At 42.8% G+C, this 26,242-nt stretch overlaps 1 protein-coding gene across 11 annotated transcripts in view; it reads right to left on the bottom strand.

Annotated features, from left to right (window-relative positions):
• TSPAN4 (tetraspanin 4) overlaps window positions 1-26,242 on the bottom strand; it is a 416,847-nt gene that overhangs the window by 164,207 nt on the left and 226,398 nt on the right. For 5 of the 11 annotated variants that reach the window (XR_009207921.1, XM_058420909.1, XM_040066848.2 and 2 more), the window contains one exon: window positions 23,121-23,200. The exons of 4 other annotated variants lie outside the window; for them this stretch is intronic. Coding sequence is in view for 6 of the 7 variants with exons in the window: in XM_058420909.1 (XP_058276892.1) it covers window positions 23,121-23,183 (63 nt within the window). In the remaining variant the exon portion in view is untranslated. Of the gene's footprint in view, window positions 1-1,718; window positions 2,005-23,120; window positions 23,714-26,242 lie in introns of those variants that run through there. 2 more of the 11 variants (XM_058420908.1, XM_040066844.2) reach the window with 2 other exon arrangements.

Below are 26,242 nucleotides of genomic sequence, written 5' to 3'. Positions count from 1 at the left end.
CCACCAGATAAATAAATTACATCCCAAGTAAGATGCTTCACATTCCCCTAGGTTGCCTCTCCTCCTCTTTTTTATAAACTGCCTTATCAAGGAGAATAAATTGGTTCAGATTACTTGCTAAAAATAGAACACATCAATAAACCTCCCTTCCAACCTATTTAACCAGTTCATACTGCAGAAAATGTGCTGTTAGAGAAAGAAGGTTTGAGCATGCAAATCCACTCCCATCCCCTAGGCATGTGCACTCTCGCGTACAAACACTGAAAACACAGGTGGTGTGCCTCTACATGAAACCATTTTAAACAGTATTGTTTCCCCAAAAGTGAGGGAATAACTCATTTGGAACAGAGCATCATTGCTTTCAAGACCACTAGAGCTGTGCATATTGTTATGGATTCAGCTGCTCACACTTAGTGTCCAGATCTGAGAACTTTTTTGCCTACTTCTTGAATAACAGGGATTTCTTTATTGCTGATTCCTCTTCATAAGAAAGGAACAGAAGTCTTTGAAATCAAAAGTATTACTTAATTCTGTAATCACTATAGGATAATAAGCATTTTTCAATAGTGAAAAAGGACTGATAATTGAAAAGAATTATGCACCTGAAGATACACATAGACATGAAGACACCTACTTAGTATTCTGATTCCTCAACAACTTTGAAAACCTGACTTTTTCTCCTGTAGGCATCCAGAAGAAAACTATCCTTAATAATTTCTTTTTTCTTCCCCGCTTTTTAAATCTCTTTTACAGAGCAATCTGACATCCTGGTGCCCAGCAGTGATATTAATCATTGAAACACTCCTCTGTTCCCCCAGTTTCTCTTAGAATCTGAGATTCTGTTATGTAAAAAGAGCAGTTGGCAAAGCACAGTTCTTACAGCTGCACGAATGCCAGACCTGGATGCTGCTACAGCCTTTTCCTTGTGCTGCCCACTCCACCCCACCAAGGAAAAAAGACAAGCAGTACAAGGCAGCTGGCAAAAAGTGTATTTGCCTGGCAGCAGCAGTGCAGTTTGTGAAGACAATCACACAAGGGTGACACTTCTACTGAAGTGCTGCACGGGATGGAGTGATGGAACACCACCTTCCCAGGCCATGCCTGTGTACTGTTACGAGTTCCTCAAAGCTGTCTGTCCAAGGCTAAGGGTGTTCAGAGGTAAATTCTTCACTAAAAGTGTTTATTAAGTGGCTTAAGACTGCAAGGTAACAGGACCAGGAGGTTTGAGCAAGGAATCTGGAAGAACCGTGATCTTAAACATAGTAAACTCTCTGTTTTCAGAGGAAAGTGGCACCAGTCTTGAACTCAGGGATGGGCTGGAAGAATAAGGGAGGCCTCTACTGCTGTTTTCTGTTAATCAGACCAGGTTCTAATGCCTTGGCACCTAGATTTGTAAATCACACCGAAAACAAAATCGCAAAAATCGACTGGACCACAAACTGAACACAGCATTATTCGATGCCAATGAGAAACATAGTATCCAGCCACAGAAATCCTGTTGCTGAAAGCCTGACCCTGCTCAATTCCAAACATACCCCCTGAAAAGAGACCAAGTATAGGCAGGGGAATAGATGGATGGTGGTAAAACGGGCAGATCAATGTCAGGATGAGAGGGAAAGGGGAAAAAAGATAATTCAAAGAGGCAGAGAAAGGAGAGCTTTGAATTGGTCTTTATTTTATCCCCTAGAATAAACTCTGAATGCAGGAGCATCTCTGGTAGTAATTCCTATCTGCCAAGTGCTGCCGACACCTGTCTAGACCTACAGCCAACATCAAATAAATTCTCTTCTAAATGGGTGATAAGGGAAAGGGATCTTAGGAAGTCAACACCAAAGAACTCTATTGCACACTTTTTTCATTGGCTTTTCCCATTCCTTTGCTCCTGGCTTGTTCTGAAATGGAAAGTGCCGACATCTCTGGAATGTGTCCATCTGCCACCACTTCCAAAAAGCAACACCAAGGTGTGACAGCATCCAGTACCCCACCAGGCCTGATACACTCTCCCTGTGAGAGAAATAAAAGTGAATATTTCATTAATAGAAGCTTTGTAACAGTTTGCTGTAGCAGAGGAAAGTGCATGTTTACCTACAGCTGAAATGGAGTCCTGTCAGAACATACTGCATGGAACAAAACACAGCACCACAAAAAGAATGGAAACTTCTGCAGGCATTTGGAAGATAAAAGGATACTGAAGTGGCCAAGCTGTATCACACACTGAAATTCACCAAGGATTAAGATGATTCCTTTACTGAAAGTCTATCACTTAAGTATCTTTGTAGTGTTCTAAGAACATCTTGTACTTCTGTCCAAGCCTTCAGTTCTGACAAAATGTTTGTCTCCCAGCTGCCCAAGTGGATGGTTTATAGTGTCTGTCTCAGAAGGATGCCTCTGCTCATGGTATTCCAAACTTCATGACTTTCCCCCCAGCTGCTCTGAAGTGGATTAAGTTCACTGGCCTAAGCAACAGCAGACATGTTGCTGCTATTAAGTGAGATTTGGCAAATGTTCCTGTTAACGCTGTTTTCACACAGCTCTGAGAGCAAGGTCAGGAAAAGTGAGAGAATGCAACTTTTCTCTGAATTCCAGTTAGGCACCAGGCACTGGGGGTTATTCAATACACTTCACTTTAAACCTAGTGTTTGCCATCTGTTCTGCGCTCTAATTACAAAATATAAACCACATACAATTCGCTATTGAATCACAGAAAATAAGCTGTAGGAGATTTAAATTCATAGGGAAAGCTCTTTATTTAATGCAGAAAGCATCTGCAGAGTTTTTCTTATGTTATCTTTTAGGCAGTATAATCTAGAGAAAATGAGATTGCTTATCCAGGACCCTGACAAACACATTTCTGGAAAACTGGATGAATCCCTGGGGTGAAATGTTCAGTTTAGGAAAAATATGTTGCAGAACAACTTCTTCATCAATTTATCTATATCCAGAAGCAAAAGTATAACTATAATAAAAAGGTTAACACAGTCATGATAATACAAGGAGGCAACCGGGGCAAGAATGTAAGAAAAAACCTGCCTTTACTAGAGTGATTGATAAAGTTTGCTATAAAAATTAAAAAAAAAAAAAAAAAAAAAAAAAAAAAAAAAAAAAAAAAAAAAAAAAAACAACCAACAAAAAAACCCACAACAACAAAAACATCCCAACCTCCTCATGGACTAATTTTTGTCTATGCAATTTATCATTCATTTTTTCTCCAGCTACATCCAATTATAAAAGTACAGTATTTTCATATGTAAGAGCAGCAAGAAAGGAGGAGTCTGAGGCTTGTCTTTTATCCAGCCCCTTGTGGTTACAGGCAGCTTTGCCACATGGGGCTGTACCAACTGCAGACTCCTGGAGAACCTTTAACACCCCAGTGCATGCTGACACGCAGTTTCATTATAGACTGAAATATAAGGAGGACTGGCAGCTCCCCCACTGGCAGAAAACAGCACTATGGAAGCATCCCGACAATGGCAGTCCTTGCACGACCCAGAATTTCACAGACTTGCAGCATTTTGCTTAATCAGGAACTTGCTGCCTTACCAGATGAATGTGCCTAATTGCTATTTACTGAAGAGACACCCATCAGTGATACACTTAATGAAAGCAGAAATGTGGGAAAGGAAGAGGGCAACACAAGGAACTGTCTTTGAATTCTGCACATTCACCATTGCTCAAACACATCTTAATAGCCAGCAAATTCCTCTGCAACTGAGCCCATTTAATGAAACCATACTGGATGATAATAGGGAAAGTCTGACCATAAAAGCCTGCATGGACAAATGCCAGCATGGACTTGCTCTCTTACACATAAGGAACTACAACATATTGATCACAACCCCTGTGATAAAACCAGGAGTCTTGACCAAGCTAAAAAGCATGTGCTAATCAGATCCACCGTGGACAATCCTCCCCAGCCCACCTCTCCTGTGCATCCTGGACTTAGGTTCCAGACAAACGGCTTTATGTCAAATCAGGTCCAATTAGTTTGAAGGTGAGAAATGTAGCAATTGATTAAAACAACTGCAGGATGCTTCTCTCAGATAACTCACTAGTTCCTGTGTAAATCAGAAAAAGAGGCTCTCCTAGGGGGTTGATAAAACTCCCCCTCTAGACAGGCTCACTTTTAAGGGTTGAGCTGGTAAGATTTTGAATAAGTTGGGCATTCTCTGTCAACACATCTACCATGCAATGTTAAAGACAATTTCTAGAATTCTAAGCCAATAATCAAGAGGTAACAGAAGACAAGGACAGAATATCCTCAACTGAACTACAGGAAAAACAGGCCAAAACAGAAGAGGTGCACCTTGGATACTTTCAGGGTATTAGAGGTCTTGAATTTAAAAATATTAAGGAAAAAGGGGGGAAATGAGGAGGGGCTAAAAAGTTTACAAGCCCAAAACCAGAAGAAATAACGGCCTGCTCATCAACATGAGAAGCTCCAGTGCTAAAACAGATAAGTCAGAATAACTGCCAATAATGGAGGGTTTTGACAGGAATCACTTCCTGAGTGTGGCAGAGTGACAAAGACCAGTGGGATCTGCCATTCAGGAAGAATGGATAAGGACATAGCCACTGAGGAGGTTACTCTACTGCAAGATCCCTGTAACCCACAAAGACACTATTATTGATGGAACAGAGGAAAGTGTATCTTCAAAACTACAGCTGTAGGAGTACACATCTTCCAGAAAAATTAATATCAGGCAGAAAATATCAATGAAACCCAGACCTTACTGGAAAACTGTGGAATTTCTCACACTGGTTTCAAGAGAACTGAAACATCATTCTGGGCTTTTTTATAACATGTTCTTAACATCCCAAATAAGATAATCATCAATGAACTGAAATAATTGCCCATTTTAGGTTTTCTGCACCCTCTTCCAAGGTGTCCGACGCAGGGTTCAGATAAGACAACACTTTCCAACCACACCATTGTCCAATGCTTGTGTGATTAAAAATAAATGCCAGAAAAATAAAAGGGAAAAAGTTGAGGATATAGCTGAAGTGGATTCAGAACAATCATAATAACAATACTAAAAATCAGTTGCAATAAAATCATCCAAAGGAAATGTTTAGATTTCAATTTAGACTCCTGCAGGCAAAGAGAAGGGAGACATTCACATGAGTAACCTCTTTTGGAAAGACAGAATCTGCAGCAAATCTTCTTTAGGATCTTTTCCCCTAAAGAAGATGACGAGAAGCTGAAGTCAGAAAGGAAAATGCTGGGTAAAAGTCACAGAATCAAGGCAGTTCAGAATAGTAAACAGATTACAACAATGGCACTGGTTCTCCTCAGTCATGTGCTGAGAGTAGATCACAGTGCAGGCAGGAACTATGCTAAGTGCTGTTGATTAAAGGTTTGGAAACAATAAATAAAAAGGCTGCTTTGTAAGACACACAAATGAGAGTTACACTTTCAAATCTACATGTGAATGATACCTGCAAATTCCAAATCAGGTCACAAGCACTCCTGTCCTTCCTCACTTCCTCAACACCTAAACCTGGAAATGCATGAGATCTTCCTGCTACTCGCAAGTTTCTTCAGGCACTGAGTGATGGCTCCAACAGCCCTGGCTGGTGACACAATTCCTCAATAATCAAAGCAGCGTCACATGTGCAACTAAAGGAGCGGGGTCTGGTATCGCAGCCCGTAGCACCTCCATTTTGTAGCACACCACTACAAGAAGTGGGAAGAATGCTCCACAGGAACTGGCATGTTTAACCCTTCAAAGACAAATAATCTTCTCAACCAAGTGATCCATAGCTTCTAAAAATTATACAAATCCCATAGGAAATAGAATGAAAGCAACCCCAGGCACATCACCAGCCACTTTGACTTGCAGAAAAATAAAAAGCACTGAATCATGATTTTAAAGAGTTAAGATTTTAGCTAAGGGTTACAAGCAATTTATATTGATCAAGATGTAAGTTAGATTAGTAAATGGTAGGTTAATGATTATTAGATGCCTAAGCTAGAGCTAACTGTTATATTATGAGTATGTTTTTAGAAGAAAATGGTGTAAGTGAACCATTATAAGAACAGATTGAAACCAGTAAGAACAATAACCAGCACCTGGACTTCATATTAATCAATTGCAAACCAGGGGATCTTGGATCATGCCAGAGGGTCACAGAGACCTGATGAAGACTCTCCTGACTTCATCCTTGGAGACCACTGACCCAATTCGAGACCACCGACCCAATTCAAGAGAAGAACTGCGCACGTGTGAAGGACCAATAGCCTCATTTTAATACCAAGCAGGGATGGGAGGTGCTGGGGTTATGCATATGTATTGTATGTAAGTTCTTGGAAAATAAACAGAGAGCAAAGAGCCTTGTTCGAGGTGGCCACGCCTTTCGGAGATGACTCCCGTGCCGCCCGCCGGTGAATAAACATACCACTTTCTAACTTTAACTAGTTAGAGGGTCTTTGTCCGTGACTATATCAGCTTTCAATGACTCAGCACCCCCAATTCTGTTTATATCAAATGTTGCCAAGAGATCAAAACTAAGAATCTATTAGACACTCACTCAAAATACAGCAGTGCTGCTGCTTCTGTCCCTCTGACTCTGGTATGCTCTTTAACAGGCATGTGCTCCTCTAAAACACAGTAGGTGCAGAGGTTTCCAAATTCATGCTACGTTTTACGTTGTTTCTCTAGAGCTGCTTTCACATTTTATGAACCTGGTCAACTAACTCATGAGTAAACATTTTCAATAGCTTATTCAGCTCTGCCTGAGCTGAATTAATGAGCAAAATTAAACTCTCCCAGTTGTATGATCCTTTTGTCAGGCTTACAGGCAGTAGATCAGAAGGAACAGTTAAGAACTTAGGATCAAAGGTAATTAAAAAAGACTGCCCCACATAAACAATATCTAGATCACTGCACAAACCCACTGGAGTGTCAAGGGCAACTATAAAGTTCAAACTAGTAATAAACCTTCCTACTCAATTAATAATATTTTCAAAAGGAGCAGACAGCAAGTTTCAGCTTCCCAGAAGAGAGCGCCTAACAATTAGGGACAAACAACCAGGGAGAGCAGAAAACTTAAGAGACAGCTCATTAGTATTTCCTTGGTGACAAAATCTTCTTAGGGATACCCAGGTCCTCCAGTTCAATGGTCCCAGGTACTTCTTCTCAAAACTCAGGAAAGTACAGTCTATACGAATGAAGGAAGAAAAAATAAAACCAGAAAACCCCCGTCAACATTGTCTACACAATATTCATCTAAAGAACAAACCCACCAGTGTATGCCTGCAGATACAGAGTAAATCTCCAACAGAGGCAAAATATCAAAAAAAAGAGGTCAGAAAGGGGAAGTTCCAAAGAGGAGACCTGTGAAGGGGTAAGAGGATGCCTGCCAGCCCAGCAACACCCACAGAAACAGCACAGCAGCGGCATTTCTCCATAGGTAATTTGTAAAATTGCAGATATATTCTTCTCAGATTATAGAAGTTATTAAAATTATTCAAGACACAAGAAGCCCTATTTTGTAGTTTTCATAAAAACAAACCCAGTATGAGGCGCAGCAGTAGGCACAGAGGTAGGAGGTGAAAATTAAATGCAATCTGACAAAAGGTTATCACAGTGTTACAAGAAAACTTAGTCTTGCTGTTCCATTCTCAGGACTTTTCTCACTTGAAAAAAAGGGATTTAAGCAACAAATTAGAAGCAGAGCATCCAAGACTACTGAAACTGCTTCAGCCTTCTGCCCTTCACATAAATCCTGGATTATGACACCACACACAACATGATTAACACTTCTGCTCAGGCTTGACATTTGCTAAGAGAATCACAAGAGTCTGAAACAAGAGAGGTGAGGGCCCACTTTCTCGAATTCATGTCACAGTTGCCTTGTTCAAGCGCAAAGCTCCTCCTGTCTTCTGCAGGCAAAGGAGAGAGACTTGAAATAAAACTCCAAAGGACTCAAACCATGTTCAGCTGTAATGGAAATTCAACAGGACATGCATCGTTAAGTCGTATTAGTCCTTTTGGAGGCTCAGAATTGTCACTATCTTAAAATCTCCCCAGTGTGGATGACTCAGTCATCCCCAGTCACAGAAATTATATAGTAATTAATGATCAAAAAGTGGCAACAGCTGAAAGAAGTTAAACAAACACACAAGTTCTTCAAACATCCTCTTTTTTTCTTCCTCCTACCGTATGTATATAATTGTACACTCTAAATGACACAGACCCAAAGCACAACTCTTTTGGAATGCCTTCACTTCCAGCACAACTTCCAACAATTTTTTTATCTTCTGGCATACCTGTTAACCACCAAATAACCTGGAATGGCTGCAGTTAGGTAACTGCTTTTGTAAGGAGACATTGTTCTCAAAAAGACTAGAAGTTCTGCTCTCCTGAATCTTTTCCCAATTTATAGCTAAACATGATTTTTAAATAATGTATTTAATTTTAAACAGAAGAATAAATTAAGAAAACCCTGCAAGCAAAGCCAGCCTAAAATATTACTGGCTTTTATTTAATCTCCTTTAGATTTTTTAAAAGCAATGTCTTTATTAGACAATAGAACAGCTTCACAGCTAGTGACCTGCAGTTAAGCTGTCTGACATGAGCAAAATGACTCTCCAGTGAGGGAGATGAGCACAGGGAGCGTGGCTGTGCAGAGGCCTAGACCAAGCTCACTGTACTGGTCTTAGAGCAACTATACAGAAACAAGGATTTTCTTTGACGATATTGCTCAAGTGGTCTTCTGAGAACAAAAGTATTTATTTTCATGCCTCGGGTTTGTTTTTATTTGGATAGAAAGGGGAATTGTTTGTTTTAGATCTTTTGATATTTCCCCAGCAATGCTAGTGATAATCTTCTATTTTATCAAAAAGAGTTTTGAAGAAGTAAGAGTAAGTAAATAGGCAGGTTTGTGAATTCCTTCCCTAAAATGCAGCCTGCCAAAAGAGTCTACTGAGACATCCTAGTCCATCATCTGTGGATCTTGGTAAAGTAATTACTTTGCATTATACCCCTCATATATACACAGTACCTCTCATCTCTTAACTTGTACTATTGATTTAATGAGAATTTATATGATCTTCTCTTAACATCCCTAAATATTCAGATAACTTAATGTGTATTTTCCCCCCTAGAACAAAATACACCTGTCCAATATACAGACCTATTGTTTTGGTGTAATCATTACAACTTCCAGACCTGTGAGATCTCTAAGTTCCACTGCTGTCACTTGTTATTCCAAATTCTAAGTGAAACAGGATCTTGCTAGCCAAAACTGAACACCCACTCACAAAAACTCAGTTATCTCACTCTCTCACACACATGCACACACACACGCATGCATGCAGTGATGAAATGGTTCAGATAACACAAATGATTCTACATTTCACACAAAACAAGAGTATGGAGGTGAACATCCAGCTCTTCTTTGCTAGAGCTCTTTATAGGTTTCTTTAAGGCATCAGCTGGTCCAGGTCAGGACAAAATCAGCAGCAGCCTTGAATTGTCACAACAAAGTTTTTTCAAACCTTTTGAAAGGCTCTGGAGATCTCAGAACATGTGTCCAGGACTTTGATAAACTTGTAAAATCTTCTTACTGTCCCTTTTTATAAAGGTCAGTTTTCCTTATGAAACCTACCCCTTCATACACTGGAGACAGCCTCATTATTCCACGACAGCAGCATACACCAGTACACCCCTCCACATTCCCACCAAGCCCTCACATGCAAATGCCAGCGCTAAGAGCAGCGCCAAGACAAGCAAGGCTGTGCCTGATCCCGTAACTGCAGCCCCACAGAGAGGCTCTGTTCCCTCTCCCTCTCACCATGCCCTGTGCAGAGGTAGGGGTGCAAGTATTGACTGGCACCAGGACGTGTACCCAGCCCGAAAGCCACGACACTGAAACCCCTCCCTTAAGCAGCGCTGGATCCCGGCTGCCCCTCCACAGCTCCTGCAGGAGGAACCTGCGCCCAGCCTTCAGGAGCTCCAGGCTGGACAGCTCCGTGCAGCGCAGGGACAGCTCCGGAGCACCAGCGGAGCCCTCTGGCTGAGCTGAGCCTGCCCGCTCTTGGGCAGCAGGAGCCACGGGAACTTTGCAGTAGAGTCCACGGATAGCTGAGGCTTAAAGGTTTGGAGCTAATTAACACGGCACAGCTGTAGGGGAACCCACATTACGAGTACTGTTTAGAAAGAAAGGACAGAGCATTTGGCAAGAGGGATAAGCGCCTAATTCAGGAACATAAGCAGGGGAAGGTGCAGAGACCAAAAAGGCAAAATACACCTGTCCAATATTCTGGTCTAAAATTACTGTAATAGTTTTAGTAGTACTTCAGTACTGTAGTAGTGCAGCACTGGATCTGTGAGCAACCTGACACATAGTCAGAATACAGGTTAAACTGGACTGCTGTCTGGGGAAAATGGACCTGTTCGGTTAACCAGTGGAAGATTTGACACCTCTGTTGGGCAGCTGAAACAGTCCATAACCGCTAATGACGTCTGTGATGAGAAAAAGATGGTTGCTTTACTGAGCACACTGGGAACTTAAGCCTGTAACTTGCTGTGCAACGTAACAGCTCCTGTTATACAAGCAGACAGCAAAGCATGTGCCAAGACTCTGTGAATCCTACAGAGCTCCCAGCCCACCAACACTGTGTGACCACAGAGCCTTTCCACTTTTATAGACATAATAAAAGACAGGGGAAGATCCACAAAGCTCAACACGTGGTGAAATTAAAAAAAATAACAAAGCATTGCCAGTTATGACAAAATGAGATGATGCACAGAGGATTAGCTCAAAAGCAATAAGCAAAGGGAGGCAATGTAAAACCAGGTACTGATGGCATCAAATGTGACTCCAAAGCATCGAGGTCTGGCTCAGATCTCACCAGCAATATGGAACACTTGTGCAGCTGCTCAGCCACGTGATGCGGACGAGTGCACATGCTGCACCAAATGGTTTACAGTATGACACCCCTTATTGCTTTCAATTTGCATTTTCTTTCTTATGCTTAGTAACTTCTAATTCTAGGTCTATGCCAGGGAGCTGCAGTATCATCATTTGAATGTTTCCTCAACAAAAGCATGGCATGAACAGAAAGTTATGGCATGCTTGCAGTGTCACAAACGACTTCATAATTCAAATGAACCTTGGGTCAAAGGCAAACCCTGTAAGAAATGTTAAAAGTGGCAATGTATACAGCAGTTGTAAAAACTTCATGTAATTAAAATCCTATTCTTTCAGAAAGAAATAGAGTGACGTGAGAGAGTAGATCCAGCTGAAGAAGAATGTGCCAGAGAACTTTGTACTTCTCTAGCTGGCCAGTTACATTTGGAGCCCATGGAAAACAGGGCACAAGTGCCAAGCCCAGAGGACAACAAAGCACTACATACAGACATACATATATACTCCTCCAGCTAGGAGGGGTGAGATTTATAATGAAAAGCTTTCTGCTGCTTTCATAATTTCACATCAGAATTACGGAGTTACTAAAATGGATTTGGTTGCAAAGGGAACACTCCCAACACATGCACAGGAAAATCCACACTGCCATCGCAGCAAAGCCGATGTGTAACTGGCAGCAGCTTGTGCTAAAAATACTCAGCTAGGAACTGAATGGATTGGATATTGCTTTAGAGAGAGAAATTTCAACTGCAGTAACAAAGCATGAAGTATTTCCAAGCTCCAGCCTCAAAATAATAACTTCTGGGTATAGCAAGTGGAACTCAAGAGGAAGGTACCAGTAGCTAAAAAAATCAAAGGAAAACAAAACCTGTGTTTGATGAAAGACCAGCGCCTTAATCTTGAAATCCTACTGAGTATTTACTGAGAAATGAAGGCAGGAAGAAATTCAGTACTCAAAAAACGCAAGAATTTCATCTAAGGCTTTACTGGAGTATTGAAACATCCCTTTAGTGTCAGCAGTACAAAAAAGGAAAAAGAAAAGGAAAAAAAAAAAAAAAAGACTATCCATTCTGTGTTTTTTCAAGACTACAATTTAGCCAATACCACAAGTAGTGGTTTCACGTTCACTAAATTTTGGTTTTGGTACTTGCTCTTTCTGTGGGAGAGAGACTAGGAGAAAAACAAAGCAGGCTCAACCTTAAAAATGAACAAATCGTTTTATTAACACACACTAAAAGAACAGAAAAAGAAAGTTGGGAAAAAAAAACTAAAATGGAATGAAACTTCAAAAACACTCTTCCCTCCCCTTACAAACTGTTCACTTTCCTACAAAACAACATAAAGAGACAAAACTTGTCATTTTCAGTCAGTTTCACTGTCTGACAATAGTCTTTCATCAATTTATTAGGGGAAGAGTCTTTTAGAGTCACGGATCCCACTGACAACTTAGAACAGTTCTCTTGTGGGTTTTAAACTGTCACAAAAACAACCGCCTGGAGAAACCTGCCTTTGTGACCCTCCCAGGAGCAGTTTCCCAAGCTGCTTAGGGGTCATGGGTCTTAGACTTTTGCATACTGGGGTGTCACCCTGTAAAGATGAATAACTCCAAAGCAAAGGATTCTCCAGCTCAAGGTACAGAGATATCTTCTCACTTCCTCACTGGCACAGGGGCTTCTCATCTTTATCTCTGTTCAAGTATCTTATAGGATATTACTTAGTTCATCACAAACACTTTTGCTCGAATCCACACACAAATTAAAACAATCATCTCCCCAAATGCATATTTTTCCCATGATTTAAAGGAATGACTTAAATATAGAGCTCATTTCCATGGCTCAAATAAGAATAGAACAACCAACTCTTCAACCCTCTGTCCCAATAGTCTTTTTACTCTTGCTACTGACTTCATCCTGTTGGTCTTTATGTTCCCTCTGTCCTTTCTTACTCTCTCAGAGAAGGGCTGAGCTCTGGAAGCTTCATGTTGCTAAGAAAGAGTTAAATCTGCTCGGAGTCTTTGTCTCTCCCTCAGTAGCTCATGGTGTTAGATGTTCAAGGCCGCTCTGGTGAGGGAGGAAGAACTCACAGAAACATCAGAGATTGGAGCACTCAGGCAGTCCAGAATCATAAAAAAACCAGGCAGGATCATAAATGCCTTCTCAGCCCGCCCCTTGGTGTAAATGGGGCCAGCCTCAGCCTAAATGGTGCCCATAGTTCCTATCAGGGGCCCAGCAGAGATTTCTCCCTGCTCCAGGGAAGTTTAGAGAAAGTACCTGTTGCAAAGCAGCAACCCCTCCTTCCCCCCACTTCACCCAGGAGCCGATGGAATCCGGCCAGGCCTCAGGGCAGCTCCCCCCCTGCCAAAAGTGGGGAGCAGCAGGCCCAGCTCAATGTTACCTGTCTCTCTCTGGCTAAAGGAAAGAAGAAAAAGGACCCACCTACAGGAAATTCATGGGGTTTTATATCTACTTCCCAAAGTCGCAGCTAACAATTTCAGTGGTTAGAACAGATGCCAATATACCAACTAACCCTCTGATAGGTCCCTGACTCTTCTAAAGCAATTCCCAGGTCCTGACCTGGAGAATTATTCTACATTCTTTTATAACTAAAAAACCAAACTGTACTAACCCATGACACTGGAGTATTGAAACATCCCTTTAGTGCCAACGGTTAAAAGAAAAAAAAAGGACTGTCCATTCTGTGTTTTTTCAAGACTACAATTTAGCCAATACCATAAGCAGAGATACATGCTCTCCTTAGGTACAGGATGTTTTTCTCAGTGACTGTTAGTCAATTTTTTCTCCAAGAATGATCTACCTAAAACATACTTACAAAGGGAAATGAGAGTGAGAGAAAGGATAAGCGTTGTAAGTAACACACAAGAGCATATTCAAGAAGATAGATCGGTGAGGGTATGGTAAAAATGTTTCCCAAATAATAAAAATGGAAGTCATCATAAATTACACACAGGATTTCAGTGATGCTTATTCATATAAATAGATCCTAACTTACTACACTGTTTCTTTGCTTCTGAGTTGAATCTGAGACCTCCTTGTGGCACTGGAGCAGAAATTTCATCTGTCCTATGATCACCCTGAAACACGTATTGTTTTGCTGCCATGTTATTACAGCTTTTCAGAATGCAACACTGCTGACATGGAAAAGAGGTGAAAGAGCTTTTAACATCAGCCTGAAATGTTAAAGACACTCCCCAGTTTGGCTGTCAAAACCACTGTGACCGTGTTTACATCTAGGCTCAGCCTTCCCCAGTAAGGAACACCAGGAAAAGCCTGACTGAAGAGAAGCAGTGCAGCTGCGTGCTCCAGCCTTGACACCGAGCTCTAGCACCCCAACCAAGAGGCACATGGAGATCCCTCAGCACTCCCATCTGCCAGAGAGAGAAGGGCAGGGGCACCAGAGCAGCACAAGGCACAGGCAACGCGTTCTCCATGGTGCAAACCGAATCCCACCACTGACAAAGGACAGGGAGCCACGAAAACCCGAAAATGAGCTCTTACTGGTTATAATACCTGTGGCTGCAATGACTGGACTCACATGCACTCAACAAATGTTCCCAGTTTTCTTTGCACTGAAAGAGCAGCCATAAAGCTCTCGGGGTCTCTCCTTTTTTGCACCAGGCTTTTATTACTATACACTCTGGAGGTTGCAAACACCAGGAAAGTACTAGTTCACTGCCAAAGTGAAAATGTCTTGTGGCTGGAGGTCCTGAAATGACCCGTGAATAAACAACGAAATAAAGTCTGATTTTTCAAGTCCAAAGATGCTTCAGTGTATTTTTTGGCAGTGGCAGCATATATTACATATTTGACCATTCCTGTCTTCTTTATTTTAGTTTACAAAGTCATTGTAAAACTACCAAGTATTCTGCACTTTAAAGTACAAACCAGATGGTAGATGTATTAAAACTCTGGCCTTCAAGGATTGGAACTTGTAACAGATTGCAAGTGGCAGTGCAACTCGATTCCAGTTATTTTGTTCAAGAAAATGGTATTAAATATGTCACCCTCAGCTCCTTCCCAGGCTGCTACAGATGAATTAGTGAAAAGATTTATTGAGACATAAATAACCAATTTGTCCTACAACCTTGGACGAATGTCACTTACAAAACAAGAGTACAAATGTTCAACTGGCCAATATGAAGACAGTCTGTTTACAAACTTGTCAGGAGCAATGTGGTGGATAGCATACAACTGAAGTTTAATTTGTAGGGGTACTTCAGGACAAAGTTAATGGAATAAACTGTCCACGAATAACCACATCTAAAGTTCTGACTTCTACTGGGTAAAAGAGGATATTAAAAATTGTTACCAAGAAAACCAAGAAGTTATTTAAATGCTTCAGCAATTCACAACAAACTGGAGCTCTGCTGTATGTGTAGAAGAGCCGTAAGTCCACCTGCCCCAGTATACACCTTCAAAACAGCCAGTGGTGAATACCAAGGGAGTAAAGAATGTCAGCAATGTCACAGAAATGCTCTGTAGCAAGATGACCTAGAGAAGATTCCAAATGTTCCACAAAACCAAACACACTCACATATGGTAATTGCCAAGGAGATGTTCAGCCTTGCCATTACTTCAGGTGACTTCCAGCTTGTCCCAGGAACTGCGACAAGACAGGAAATTGCAAGTACCACTAATGGGAGAGCACAGCACAGGAGAGGAAAAAACCCTTAGAACTTCTGAAGCCCAGAACTGCTTCCTATGGAGAAAGCCATTGAGCCTTTCCAAGGGTAGCAGCACAAAGAGGAACTTGGTCTTGGTGTTTGTAGTGAATGAAGGCTTTTACAGAGAATATAATGCTTTCTCTGCGCTCTCCCTTCTAACTATTGTGTGAGACAGCAAGGACAAAATAACTGGCAATTGAAGAAGGAAAGAGAAAGTCTAAAACAAGTTGGAGCCACTAATACTGCCACAGCAGCTGCTGGCTGCTATCTAATGTGTAACTGTGTGTGTGTGTGTGTGTGTCTGAGTGCGTGAGACTCACTGAAAACCATACAGCTCAGAGAGACTCCAACATTAAGATGACACAACCAATACCTACCTGCTGCAGCTGCACTCTATTTAAAGTACCTGAGAACAAATGAAGTTGCTAAGGGCTGTGCAAGCAATATGGAAAAAGCAAGCAGGGGGAAAAAGCCCACAACCAACCAACCAACAAAACAAACATCCAAAAGTTTGAAGGTCTACGTATAAAAACTTAAAAGACCAAGTCATTCTGGTCCTTTGTCATTTTACATCAAACCTTGTGCCTCATTCAAACTACTATTTCAAATGCATGGCATCTTCAGAACAAGCCTCAGCTGAAACCTGTTAGAAGGCTCTGCATGCGTTCACACTTGACACAGGCAGGAAGGGTTTCTTGGAGAGTGTTGGCTTTTTATACTGAAGACAGACTTAAGATGTGTTTCAGTATGACAGTCTAATTACAGGCTGCAATTTCAATTTCATTTACTTCTGTTGCATCTCACGATGGCTTAACGTTTCCCAGAGAAACAATTACAGGACAGTACTAAGAACACAATTTACTGTCTCCAGTCTTCATGAATATGCAGAATTCATTCCACCCAATGCCACATTTCATTTCTGACCCCACGGTGCTCAGTTTACAGAAAAATATCAGAGAGAAGTGTCTTTACACATTTTATATAGATATTGTATATTATTCAAACTTGTACAGATTTGCAACCTTAGCCAAAAGTTACATTCTAAATAAATAAATCACACTGTAGTAATAACAGCTATAATGATTTAAACAACAGTGTCTGGAGACAAACTGAGACTGGAATTTTATCCTCCTATATACTCTGTGGAAACAGAGCTGCAAACAATCCCCTGGCCAAAAGGTCAGGTGATTTTTCTTCTAAAATAAAGACCCAAAGGGGGTGAAAGGGATGTAACACTTTGGCAGAATGAACTGTGAGGTGACAGCATATGTTGTAGCAGTTATTCCAGGTTTGATCATAGCCCCAGTGAAGAGAAATCTGGTGTAAGAAAGAAGCACTGGCTAGCCTTCAGAAGTATTCAAGCCAAGAAAAGAAAGAAGAGGAATAATTATGAAAATTATCTCACCTGCCTTTTTTCTTTCTCTGTGTAGGTCAAAGTATTGGCTGCAATAGATTTAGTAGCTGTCACTGTCCAGAAGAGGGAATTATGTTTGCAGCCGTTTGACTCACTACTTTAAAGAAGCCAGTTTGTCCACTCCTGCAACATGGCCATAACCTGTGGGGTCTACTCACTGCTTATCAATATGATAGCAAACATACCTCATGCTATGGAACCACTCTTTTCTTGAGCAATGGAAGCAGCAAGCAATTTGAAAATGGCATCTATTATATGGTCAACTTTAAGGTAACTTTTTCCCTCAATTAACAGCCTTGTGAACCTGGTTTCCTAAGGAGAAAAGACGATTATGAAAAAGAACTGTTGTCTGAGTATGCCACTAATAACTCATGAGCCCATTTCCCACTGTTAGCCTGATCTGACAAATGTGCATTATTCTAAAGTCATTAACTTCCTAAAAGCTTTCAGAAGGTATTCATTTAGATAGCAAATGTATGCCTTAGCAATGCCTTCACAGGGAGATATGACTCCAGCATGATCCTTAGTCCCTATTAGACTTCAGGATCCACACAGCAAAGGGACTGTATGAATGGTGCCACTATGGAAAAAGCTCTAATTGGTGCCCATACAAATGAGACGTCAGGTAATACAATCATCTCTCTCACACTTGAGATCAGCCCTCAATAGTTCTGCTTCTCACAGAAATGCCATTTTTTCAAGTCTGTAATTCCCACATGAAATGACTGTCCTTTCTTTAAAGGCAATGCTCCTCAAAAATACATCCTCAGAGAACCCTCAGAAAGATGTCAATCAGACTGAGCAGCTCCTGGAAGGGGCAAGTAACAAAGGAGAATCAGAAAATTCAGAGGCAGATAGACAAAATTACATTCTGGGGTAAACTTCCCATGTTTTAATTACATAGAAGCAAAATCTGCTTTGCTGATTAATCAGGCTTTTTTGCTTGTCACTATCCACATTTCACACATTTGAAAACACACAGGCTGTCCTACTTCTAATCAAACTTTCTTCTCGGGGCAGCAGCCAGTAGCTGGGGCTGTGAGTGAGGCGTGCAGAAAGGCACCCAGCAGCTGCAGCTGGTAAACTCAGCTCCACAGGATGAGCTGCAGCCCCTGTCCATCAGAGGAGAACATGGGCACGTAACAATGATGAAATGGGGGGCTTGCTTCTAAAATGGCTTACTGCTCTCTTGGTAATTCTTTTCCCACTAACTTAAGACTGCAGCCAAGTATAACCACAAAATGATTGCTGTCCTCAACCACTAACAATCTGTAGAGCTTCTGGCTGTTCTAAACATCAATCTCATTCAGCTGACTGATGGAGAATGCAGATGAAGGACAAGGAATCCACTCCAACAAAATCAGCTGCTTCTCTTACAAAATTCCCCACCTTCCAGCCAACAGCTCTTCTCAGGCTAATAATGTCAGATGGTTTCCCAACAAGGTACAGTGAAATGGAGAGACACCCCTCTAGCTCTACCCTCTGGCCAAATCTGGCCAGGATCACTCCAACACAATCCAGTACCCTATGGTGCATTTTCAGACCAAGCTGTTCCATCCTCCAGCTGTCCTACACAGTCAGTCTTCCATGCACTATAAACATTTGCACAGTTCTTACAAGACAACCTGTGCTGCTGGAGTGCAAGGAAGCAAAATTATGCCAGTAATGAGGGATTTCTCATTTCCATTACTTCCTCTCCTTCTAATTAAATGTGAGTAATGTTGGCAGTATCACCAGGGCACCAGGCCAGGAGTACTCATTGGTGCAGAGCTTCTCAAACTGTGGTCCACAGACTGTCAGCAGCAACAAAGACAGAGACCCAGAGATGGACCCTAGAGTCAGAATAAACAGGTTCTTGGGTTTTTCCTACACAGATCCTGATGCATTCCCTAGTGCTACCTGTCACTTCCTTGGCTCTGTGTTTCATACATTTCAGATTTGCACTTTGTGTCTCACAAGCCAAGATAAAGCATTTCCAGGGCTGTATCAGTTGGGAGTTTACTATGGAAAAAACGGCAGAAGAAAGCAAAGTGCCTTGCCTCACCTCTTCATCCAGGAAGGGGGAAAGCAGAGCTCCAGCTGCTCATTTCAGCCACAGCGTGTCCAACAGATGGCAACTCCCAGGGTTTCAATAGAGCAGAGACTATTCCCCTGCATTGTTGGGAGCCTACCCAATGAAATGAGAGCTTTCACAAAACTTGGTGAGAGCTCTGACTGCCTTCTAGTGCACACAAATGCGGTATGTTTAAACAATGGAAAGGAGACACATGCACAGAAATAACTAATGGCAAGTTTGCCTAATGGTAAGTGATGATGACTTCTTCGCCTCCTTTCTTTTTGTTGCCATCTCCTCTTTACAACTAGATTTCTACCAATAGCATTTTGCTGTTGAATTTCTCTACTGGTTAAAGCATTACCTGAAGAGTCAGCTATAGCAATTCAGTTATTTGAAGGGCAAACTGCTACCTCTCTAGGAAGTCTTCCCTAACGTGGGATCTAAGGAAAGCATAAGCCACTGGCAACACAAGTACAGTTAGTGCATTTCCTTCTTTGAGTCTTGGAGGTTTGGGAGCTAGAAGTTGAAACAAGTGGGGATACTGCATAAGTCAAAGGGATTAAGGGAATGATGCTTTTTTTTTTCTGAAGAACGCTCTGAGCCTTTAGGATATATCCCACCTTTTTTCACAAAAAAGAAAGCATACGAAAGAAAAGGAAAAAAAAAAAATAAAGAGAAGGCACCAGAGCCTTGGATTAAAAGCACTGAAAGAGAAAAGTTTGTTTTACTGACTGTGAAGAAATGCTGGATGTCTGGAGGGGAATGTGGAAAATAAATGTTCTTCCCTGAGTATGTCCCAAAGAGACAAAAATATTTATTATGAAATAAAAATATTCTGCTCTGCGATTATCTGAGGCAATCTTCAGTCTCAAGGGTTCAGCAATCCAACAAATGAAAATCGAAGTCCATAAAAATGAATTAAGCCAAGCAAGTGTTCTGTATCAGGTGACAAAAGTTATTTTGGGAGCTTACAAACCAGTGAGTGCAGTGATACAATGATGGCTCATCTGCATCTGGCACTGTTCCAGGGAATGGCCTCTGAATGGCAATTCCCATTAGAGAAGCAGTGCTGCTCTCTAATATTTTTCTGTCTGTGCCTCAGGACCTTAACACCCCAGAGTAGCTGCAAATGCACCAAGAGCAATTTGCACAGGACTCCTCATGGAGAAATGAGCTATTTTAAGAGTATCCAATTCTTTTCTCTACAGTAATAGCTGCTAGTCTGCTGTACCAATGGACTGATTCAGCATCAACACAGACAAGGCACTTGAGGCTCTGACACTTGTGAAGGAGCTTTGTGCTCCCTTTAACCATCAGAATGGGGAGGAGAATTCTGCTCTGTTTTCACAGTTATATGACAGTTTTAAAATTTTTACAGCATGAGCACAGCACCTAATCCAACAAAGCCTGCCAAGAACATTTAAAATCAAGGTCTCAGAGAATTTGCTTCCTCTAATTTCACCAGTATTGTAAGAAAAGGATCTTTTCCTCAGAAATGCAGCACAAATCCCACTGGAGTTGCACAGGGCTGAGGACTGTGTTCTGCCACACTGTGGGAAAGACAGCTGAAAGTACTGGGAAATAGGCTGTAGGGATGCACAAAATGTACTGGAGTTAATGAATAGAAACAGGAAGAAGAAGATGAAAATATGATTTCTGACAGAAATCAAAGCATTTTCTCAAAACAGAATCAAGAGCAGGAATGTGCTATAACAGGTGTTTAATTCATTTAATGCAATGACTGCTCTCAATACATGAAAAAGAAACTCCTCTCCCTACCCAAACTATTGCCTATTGCTAAACCAGCTACCTACAGAAGGGTGGAGAGGAAAGGTGGAGCCAGCAAAACTTCTGTGAGCATGTATGCAAAGAGAAATCCTCTCTTCTTGCAGAGATGTTTTTCCTTTAATTTCACAAAGTTAAACATGACACATAACTGAAAACAAGATGAAAAACAAAACAACAGCATCATCAACCTGCAGTCATTCTGAGATTTCTGATCCCTAGAAATGGGAAAATTTTTCTCCTTTTACTAAGGAGAGGCTCGCCTTTAAAAATCATCTCTTTTTAGTTACTCTCCTCACTGTGAGAAAGTGAAGAGTTGCATCTATTATAACTACATGCTGTGCAAAACTCATTTGGACATGATCATCATCCATCACTCCTGCTGTGCAGGTAGCATGTGAAAGGGAAACAAAATAGAGATCGTGTTGCAGTATTTGACACCACCCTGCTCGCATACTTCAGTTCACCAAGAGCTCAGTTGCCCCACAGCTATTCTCTTCTTGGGACCCTCACCTTTTCTCTTCCTCCAAGCCATATCTTGGAGCAGCTCTGATGGTTTTAGCGGGGAGACCTTTCTTTCTCTCCCAAAACATTAAGGTTTTCCTACTGAAAAGCATGCCAAAGATATATAATTATGTGCAACCTTGCCTCTGTAAATACACACATGTTACTTGCAGCAGCACCTCTTCTCGTCACATGGATACGTTTCAGTGGAAGATGAATATTGCAAGACAAATCAGAACGCCTGTATCCCTTGAGGCAGTGCTGTGCATCGTCCTGGAAAGAGCTATTAATGCTCATCCTACTGCTTTTCTCTAGCTCACACTTCAACTAACTGTCAGTGCTATCTATAATCTCGACCAGGGACAGTCAGTAGAGGCACAAGACTTAAAAAGGCAAGAAAGATAGTGTTTGTCTTTTTCAGAAAGCTCTGGGGTAAGCTGCAATAAATATTAGATGATTTTCAGGGAAGCAGAAGCAACCAGAGTTAGCCTTAAAAGACAGAATGCAGCCCTAACAACACTCTTTCTACCAGCTCACCCAGGATGCAAAGAGAGCACCCTCCTTGTGTTTCACAGCTCTGGTTAGTGCTGTGCCAATTCAGGGGACCTGCACTAGTTTATCACATCCTGACTCTTGGTATGACTCAGGTCAGCAGGAGTTGCCTGCACTTTGTGTTTTCTGATGCACTGCAGCATGCCTGGCTTTGAACAGCTGTACAGCAGCGCACACTAGAGAACAGCTCTCTCCATCTCACGGCCCTCCGAGCACCTCCAGCAACTCAGGTGAGAGCACAATCAGTAACACGGACACGCTAACATCCAGCTGCAAATGCACACCCCTCCCTAAGTGCTGGGACAGGAGGGGTGTCCCTTCACGGTACTCCTTATTTCCCTCAGCATGTTAATAAGCCACTTGGGAGGAACAAGCCACTTAAAGGCACCTCCTGAGGATCTTGTAACGAATCTTCCTACATACAATTCTGGACGAGGAACACTGAACTAGAAATCCTGTCCTGCCCTAGCAAACACGCTACTCCCTTTTTACAGAACTAACAGCATTAGTGACCTGGGTCCCCTCCCCACTGCACTTCTTTAGTCTCCAGCTACAGCCTACACTCCATTGGAAGGGAGTGAAGTGCCCAGCCACCCTTGTTGTTGACAGACACGTCATTCGTTAAAAAGATGATGACACACACATGCCTCCCAGTGATTTGATAAGCTCCTGCCACAGAGGAGCAGTCCCAGAAGCAGAGAAGAGCTCTCTGGTCTCTCTCCACCCACATCTTCAACAGGGAATGGCAGTGCCAGGACCCACCACTGACAGTAACAGAGAATGATTACCTAGGGATTCCTGACAGAGGCTCTAATGGTGTGATGTACCAAGTGTGTCATCCGCAACAGAGCAACGGATGTAAGCACATGTTCAACCTTACAAGCGTGAATGGCCTCAGTAATTTCCCTAGGACTATGCATAGCTTTTGAGGCAAACACAAACAAGAACGAAAGATCAGGGCACAAAAAAGTATACAGCTCTCACTGGAACAAAGCGATGAAGGCATTCATGCAACTGACCTCTATAAACACACCCTTGTCTTCTACCACAGTTTTGAAATGCAGCTGAAGGCCGGGAAATGAGAGGATGAAGAAAACCCTCAGCAGGTTATCTACACCAATTAATGAGGCCACAAAAACAGTAGCCTGGGCACCACTTTGTTCAACTCAAAAGTTTAAAAGGAGCAACAAGTTCACCTTCCATGTCAGTAAACAGACACAAATGCAACCGTCTCGCAGTTCCAAACGTGTACTCACCCAGAAGAGAAGATTGAAAACAAACATTAGGTACTTGATACACTGCAGGCAGTTGTGAGCCATGCTGCACCTCTTCAGTTCTAGGAGAAAAATAAACGAGAGATCCAGGTAAAAGACAACGTACTTGTTTCCCTTGGGGGTCGTGTACTTAGCCTTGGTGGCCTTCGGGCCTGGGTTGGTATGAAATCCAAAAAAAGAGTTGCTGGCAGCCCCAAACTGGCCACCATACATGCTGCTGTATCGACGGAAGGCGCCATTTGGGAAACTGTAATCCTTGCTGTCCAGAGAAGGGCTCCTGTGATAGGTGGACTCATCGGTGCTGGACCTGCGCATGGTGGCTTCAGCTGTCCCGTTCCTGCTGCTCTGACAGCCGTCGGGTGAAAGGCTGGTGATCTTCCTTCCTCCTCGCTAGGAATCCCCTATTGCTTTGCACCAGCTGTTCTTTTGTTTGCCATCCTGCCAAGGAGTTACGCGTGCTGTGCGGCAGCAAAGTTGGCGAACTGAAGTCCGCTTAGCCAGGAGTTAGGGAGCAGCGTGCTTCCACGTGAGAAAGACTTCTCCTCAAGTAAACATTCCCGTCACTGTCACGGTCGTCCCTCCCGGCCCACCCCGCTACCAGGGAAGGAAGATTCAGAGCGAGATATACTGTACCCAGAGCAAAGAATTTTTTAAAAAAGGAACCGTGACCTCGCTCGGCTAGCAAATGCCATAAAAAACCCCGGCTCCACATGCCACACACAGACAAGAGAGCGCCGCTGCCCGAGACCCGCTGCAGGACAGGAATTATCCGAAAGGCGAGCAGCTGCCGTGGCCCTTTCCTGCCGGCCGCATGGCTGCTCCCCGCGCCGCCGGGCTCACTCGGCGCATCCCCGCAGCCCGTTCCCGCGGCGGGCGCCTGTGGCACGCCAGCCCCGGCGCCCCATTCCCGGCGCGCCCGCCCCGCCTCCGAGCGCCGCGCCAATGGCGCTGCCCGCCCCGCCCGCCCCGGCCCGGGCCCGGCCCACACCCCGCCCTCACAGCCCCGCCGCGGCGAGCCCCCGCCCCGAAACTCCGAGCGGGGACACCGCGCGGAGCCCCGACCCGGGTGCGCGGGGCTTCGGAGGGGCTGCCCGCATACGGAGGCGGCGCTGCCGAAAGGAACGGGAGTAAGTAAGTGCTGTGAAGGTTTCGCACGGAAAAGCGCCGGGGAGGCTCCGCGGGGAGCGGGTCAGGACGGGCCTCTCCTGCCGGGAGGCTCGTTTGTTCCGCTGCGGATCCATCACCGGCGCGTTCCTCGTTCGCTCGGTGCCACGGACTCAGCGCTCAGCACGCCGTACGGCCGGCTCATTTGTCCCCCTGTCAGAACGCGCTGATCGGCATCAAGCTCCGTACGCTGGGGAGCGCCTCCCTAAATCTGACAGCTCCCACAGGCAGTAAGGAGTTGCAAATATGCCACACACAACTTTTTCGAGAAGGAAAAAATCTTACTGAAACTGTGGCAAATTTTAGTATTAACGCTCAGGAAAGCAAGACTCATTTACCATCTTTGCCTCAAATTCCCTGCGCAAGTAACTCATCTCCGTATGTGCCACCTCCTTATCTGTCTCTGCCTCCTCTCTGCCTTCCTCCTCTGTGTGCCCTTTGATTTTGATTATAACCTACTGGAGCCAAGTCAAAAGATGGCTGGCTAACATTTTTTTTAAAGGCCTGCCCAGCAGAGAATTAACCGAGATGAAAATAGGTTTCCTTCATGAAGTGACTTGCCAGTCTCAGCATAAATCAAGAGACACAGGCACCAATTAATTAAAGAACAAATTGGTAAAAGTAAAATGAGCTGGGTTTGCACATAGCCTGAGAAGCTCACCCCTGCAAACCACCCTCTAATTCTGTTCATTTAAAAACTGCAAACTTAGAGTCTAATTATTTTTCTTCATTTCCTCCACAAACTATAAATACACTGACCATACCTGGTACAGGCTTCAGAGAGAAAGAACCTCAGCACAAAACATAAGGGTAATAACTCCTGCACCATCTCTTTCAGTAACTTTGATGACTTACAACTTTTCCACTTTTTGATTTCCCTAGCTCTAAAATTAGAGTTTTCTACTGCCCTCCCTTTCCTGTTGCATCATATGAACTCTGCCCCCTTAAAGAAGTCTTCCTTCCCTAGCCCATAAAGATGGTCCAATGGAAGCAGATCTGTTCTTGGTCAGAGTTCCCAATATATTATGAATTTTTCCTGTGGTACCAAATAGTCCTGCCTCCAACCTCTCTCCTCACCTGCATTACAACTAGACCAGTTTGGTAATAGAAACCCAAAAAAGATTCAAATACTTTCTACATTTTCTGTCATACAAAAATGCCTGTGCACGGAGCGTCGTATTAAATGGTGAAAGAAAAATTGGGTATAGCTCAGCACACAAATTATGCTGAAACAGTGACAAGTCAGATAACTGTTATTTAACAAGGGTGCCCATGGTACCACATTTAACAGAGGAGAATCTGGCGTATTTACTGTAAACTAGACAACTGAAGCCCAAAGGCAGCTCACTGCTATCTGAATAAGAAAAGCGTTAGAAATCACTTGCTTTCACCTTTCCTGAAAGCAGGAAAACTATCAGTTCTTAGGAGAATTAAGTCCTTAATGTGGGTGGAATAATTCATAAGGCCAAGATCTAAGGCAGAAGGAGGAGTTTCTAAATGTTTATTTTAAATAAAAAGTAATAAACATCAACACACGGTGGATGTATTTCAGACAGATGCAAAAAATGCTTGAGGAAGGCTGAGGTCCTGCATCACCCTTACAATAAAGGTCACTTTTTCTCCAGCCTGTTTTCACCATCATCCCTGTAAGTAGCACACCTCATGGGAATGACAACTTTTTAAAGGCACTTGAGTGTAAAATGTAGTTCTCAAGCAGTTGCTGTTCTTTCTCATGACAATATTAACAGCTAATTAGAAACAGTCATTTGGGATACAAACATTACAATCATTCTTGTACTAAGTCTTCCACACCAGGAAACCTAGTCAGAATGACTGTCCTAAATGGCAAATCCTTGAGACAGCACTGCTGCACCAACAGGCTAACTGCAGCTTGGATGACATGCTTACATGGAGTGATGTCCTGCATGGGAACTGGGGGA

Source organism: Hirundo rustica, chromosome 6 (genome assembly GCF_015227805.2).
Source record: "Hirundo rustica isolate bHirRus1 chromosome 6, bHirRus1.pri.v3, whole genome shotgun sequence".
NCBI classification, from domain to species: domain Eukaryota; kingdom Metazoa; phylum Chordata; class Aves; order Passeriformes; family Hirundinidae; genus Hirundo; species Hirundo rustica.
This window is presented reverse-complemented; position numbering and strand designations above follow the sequence as displayed.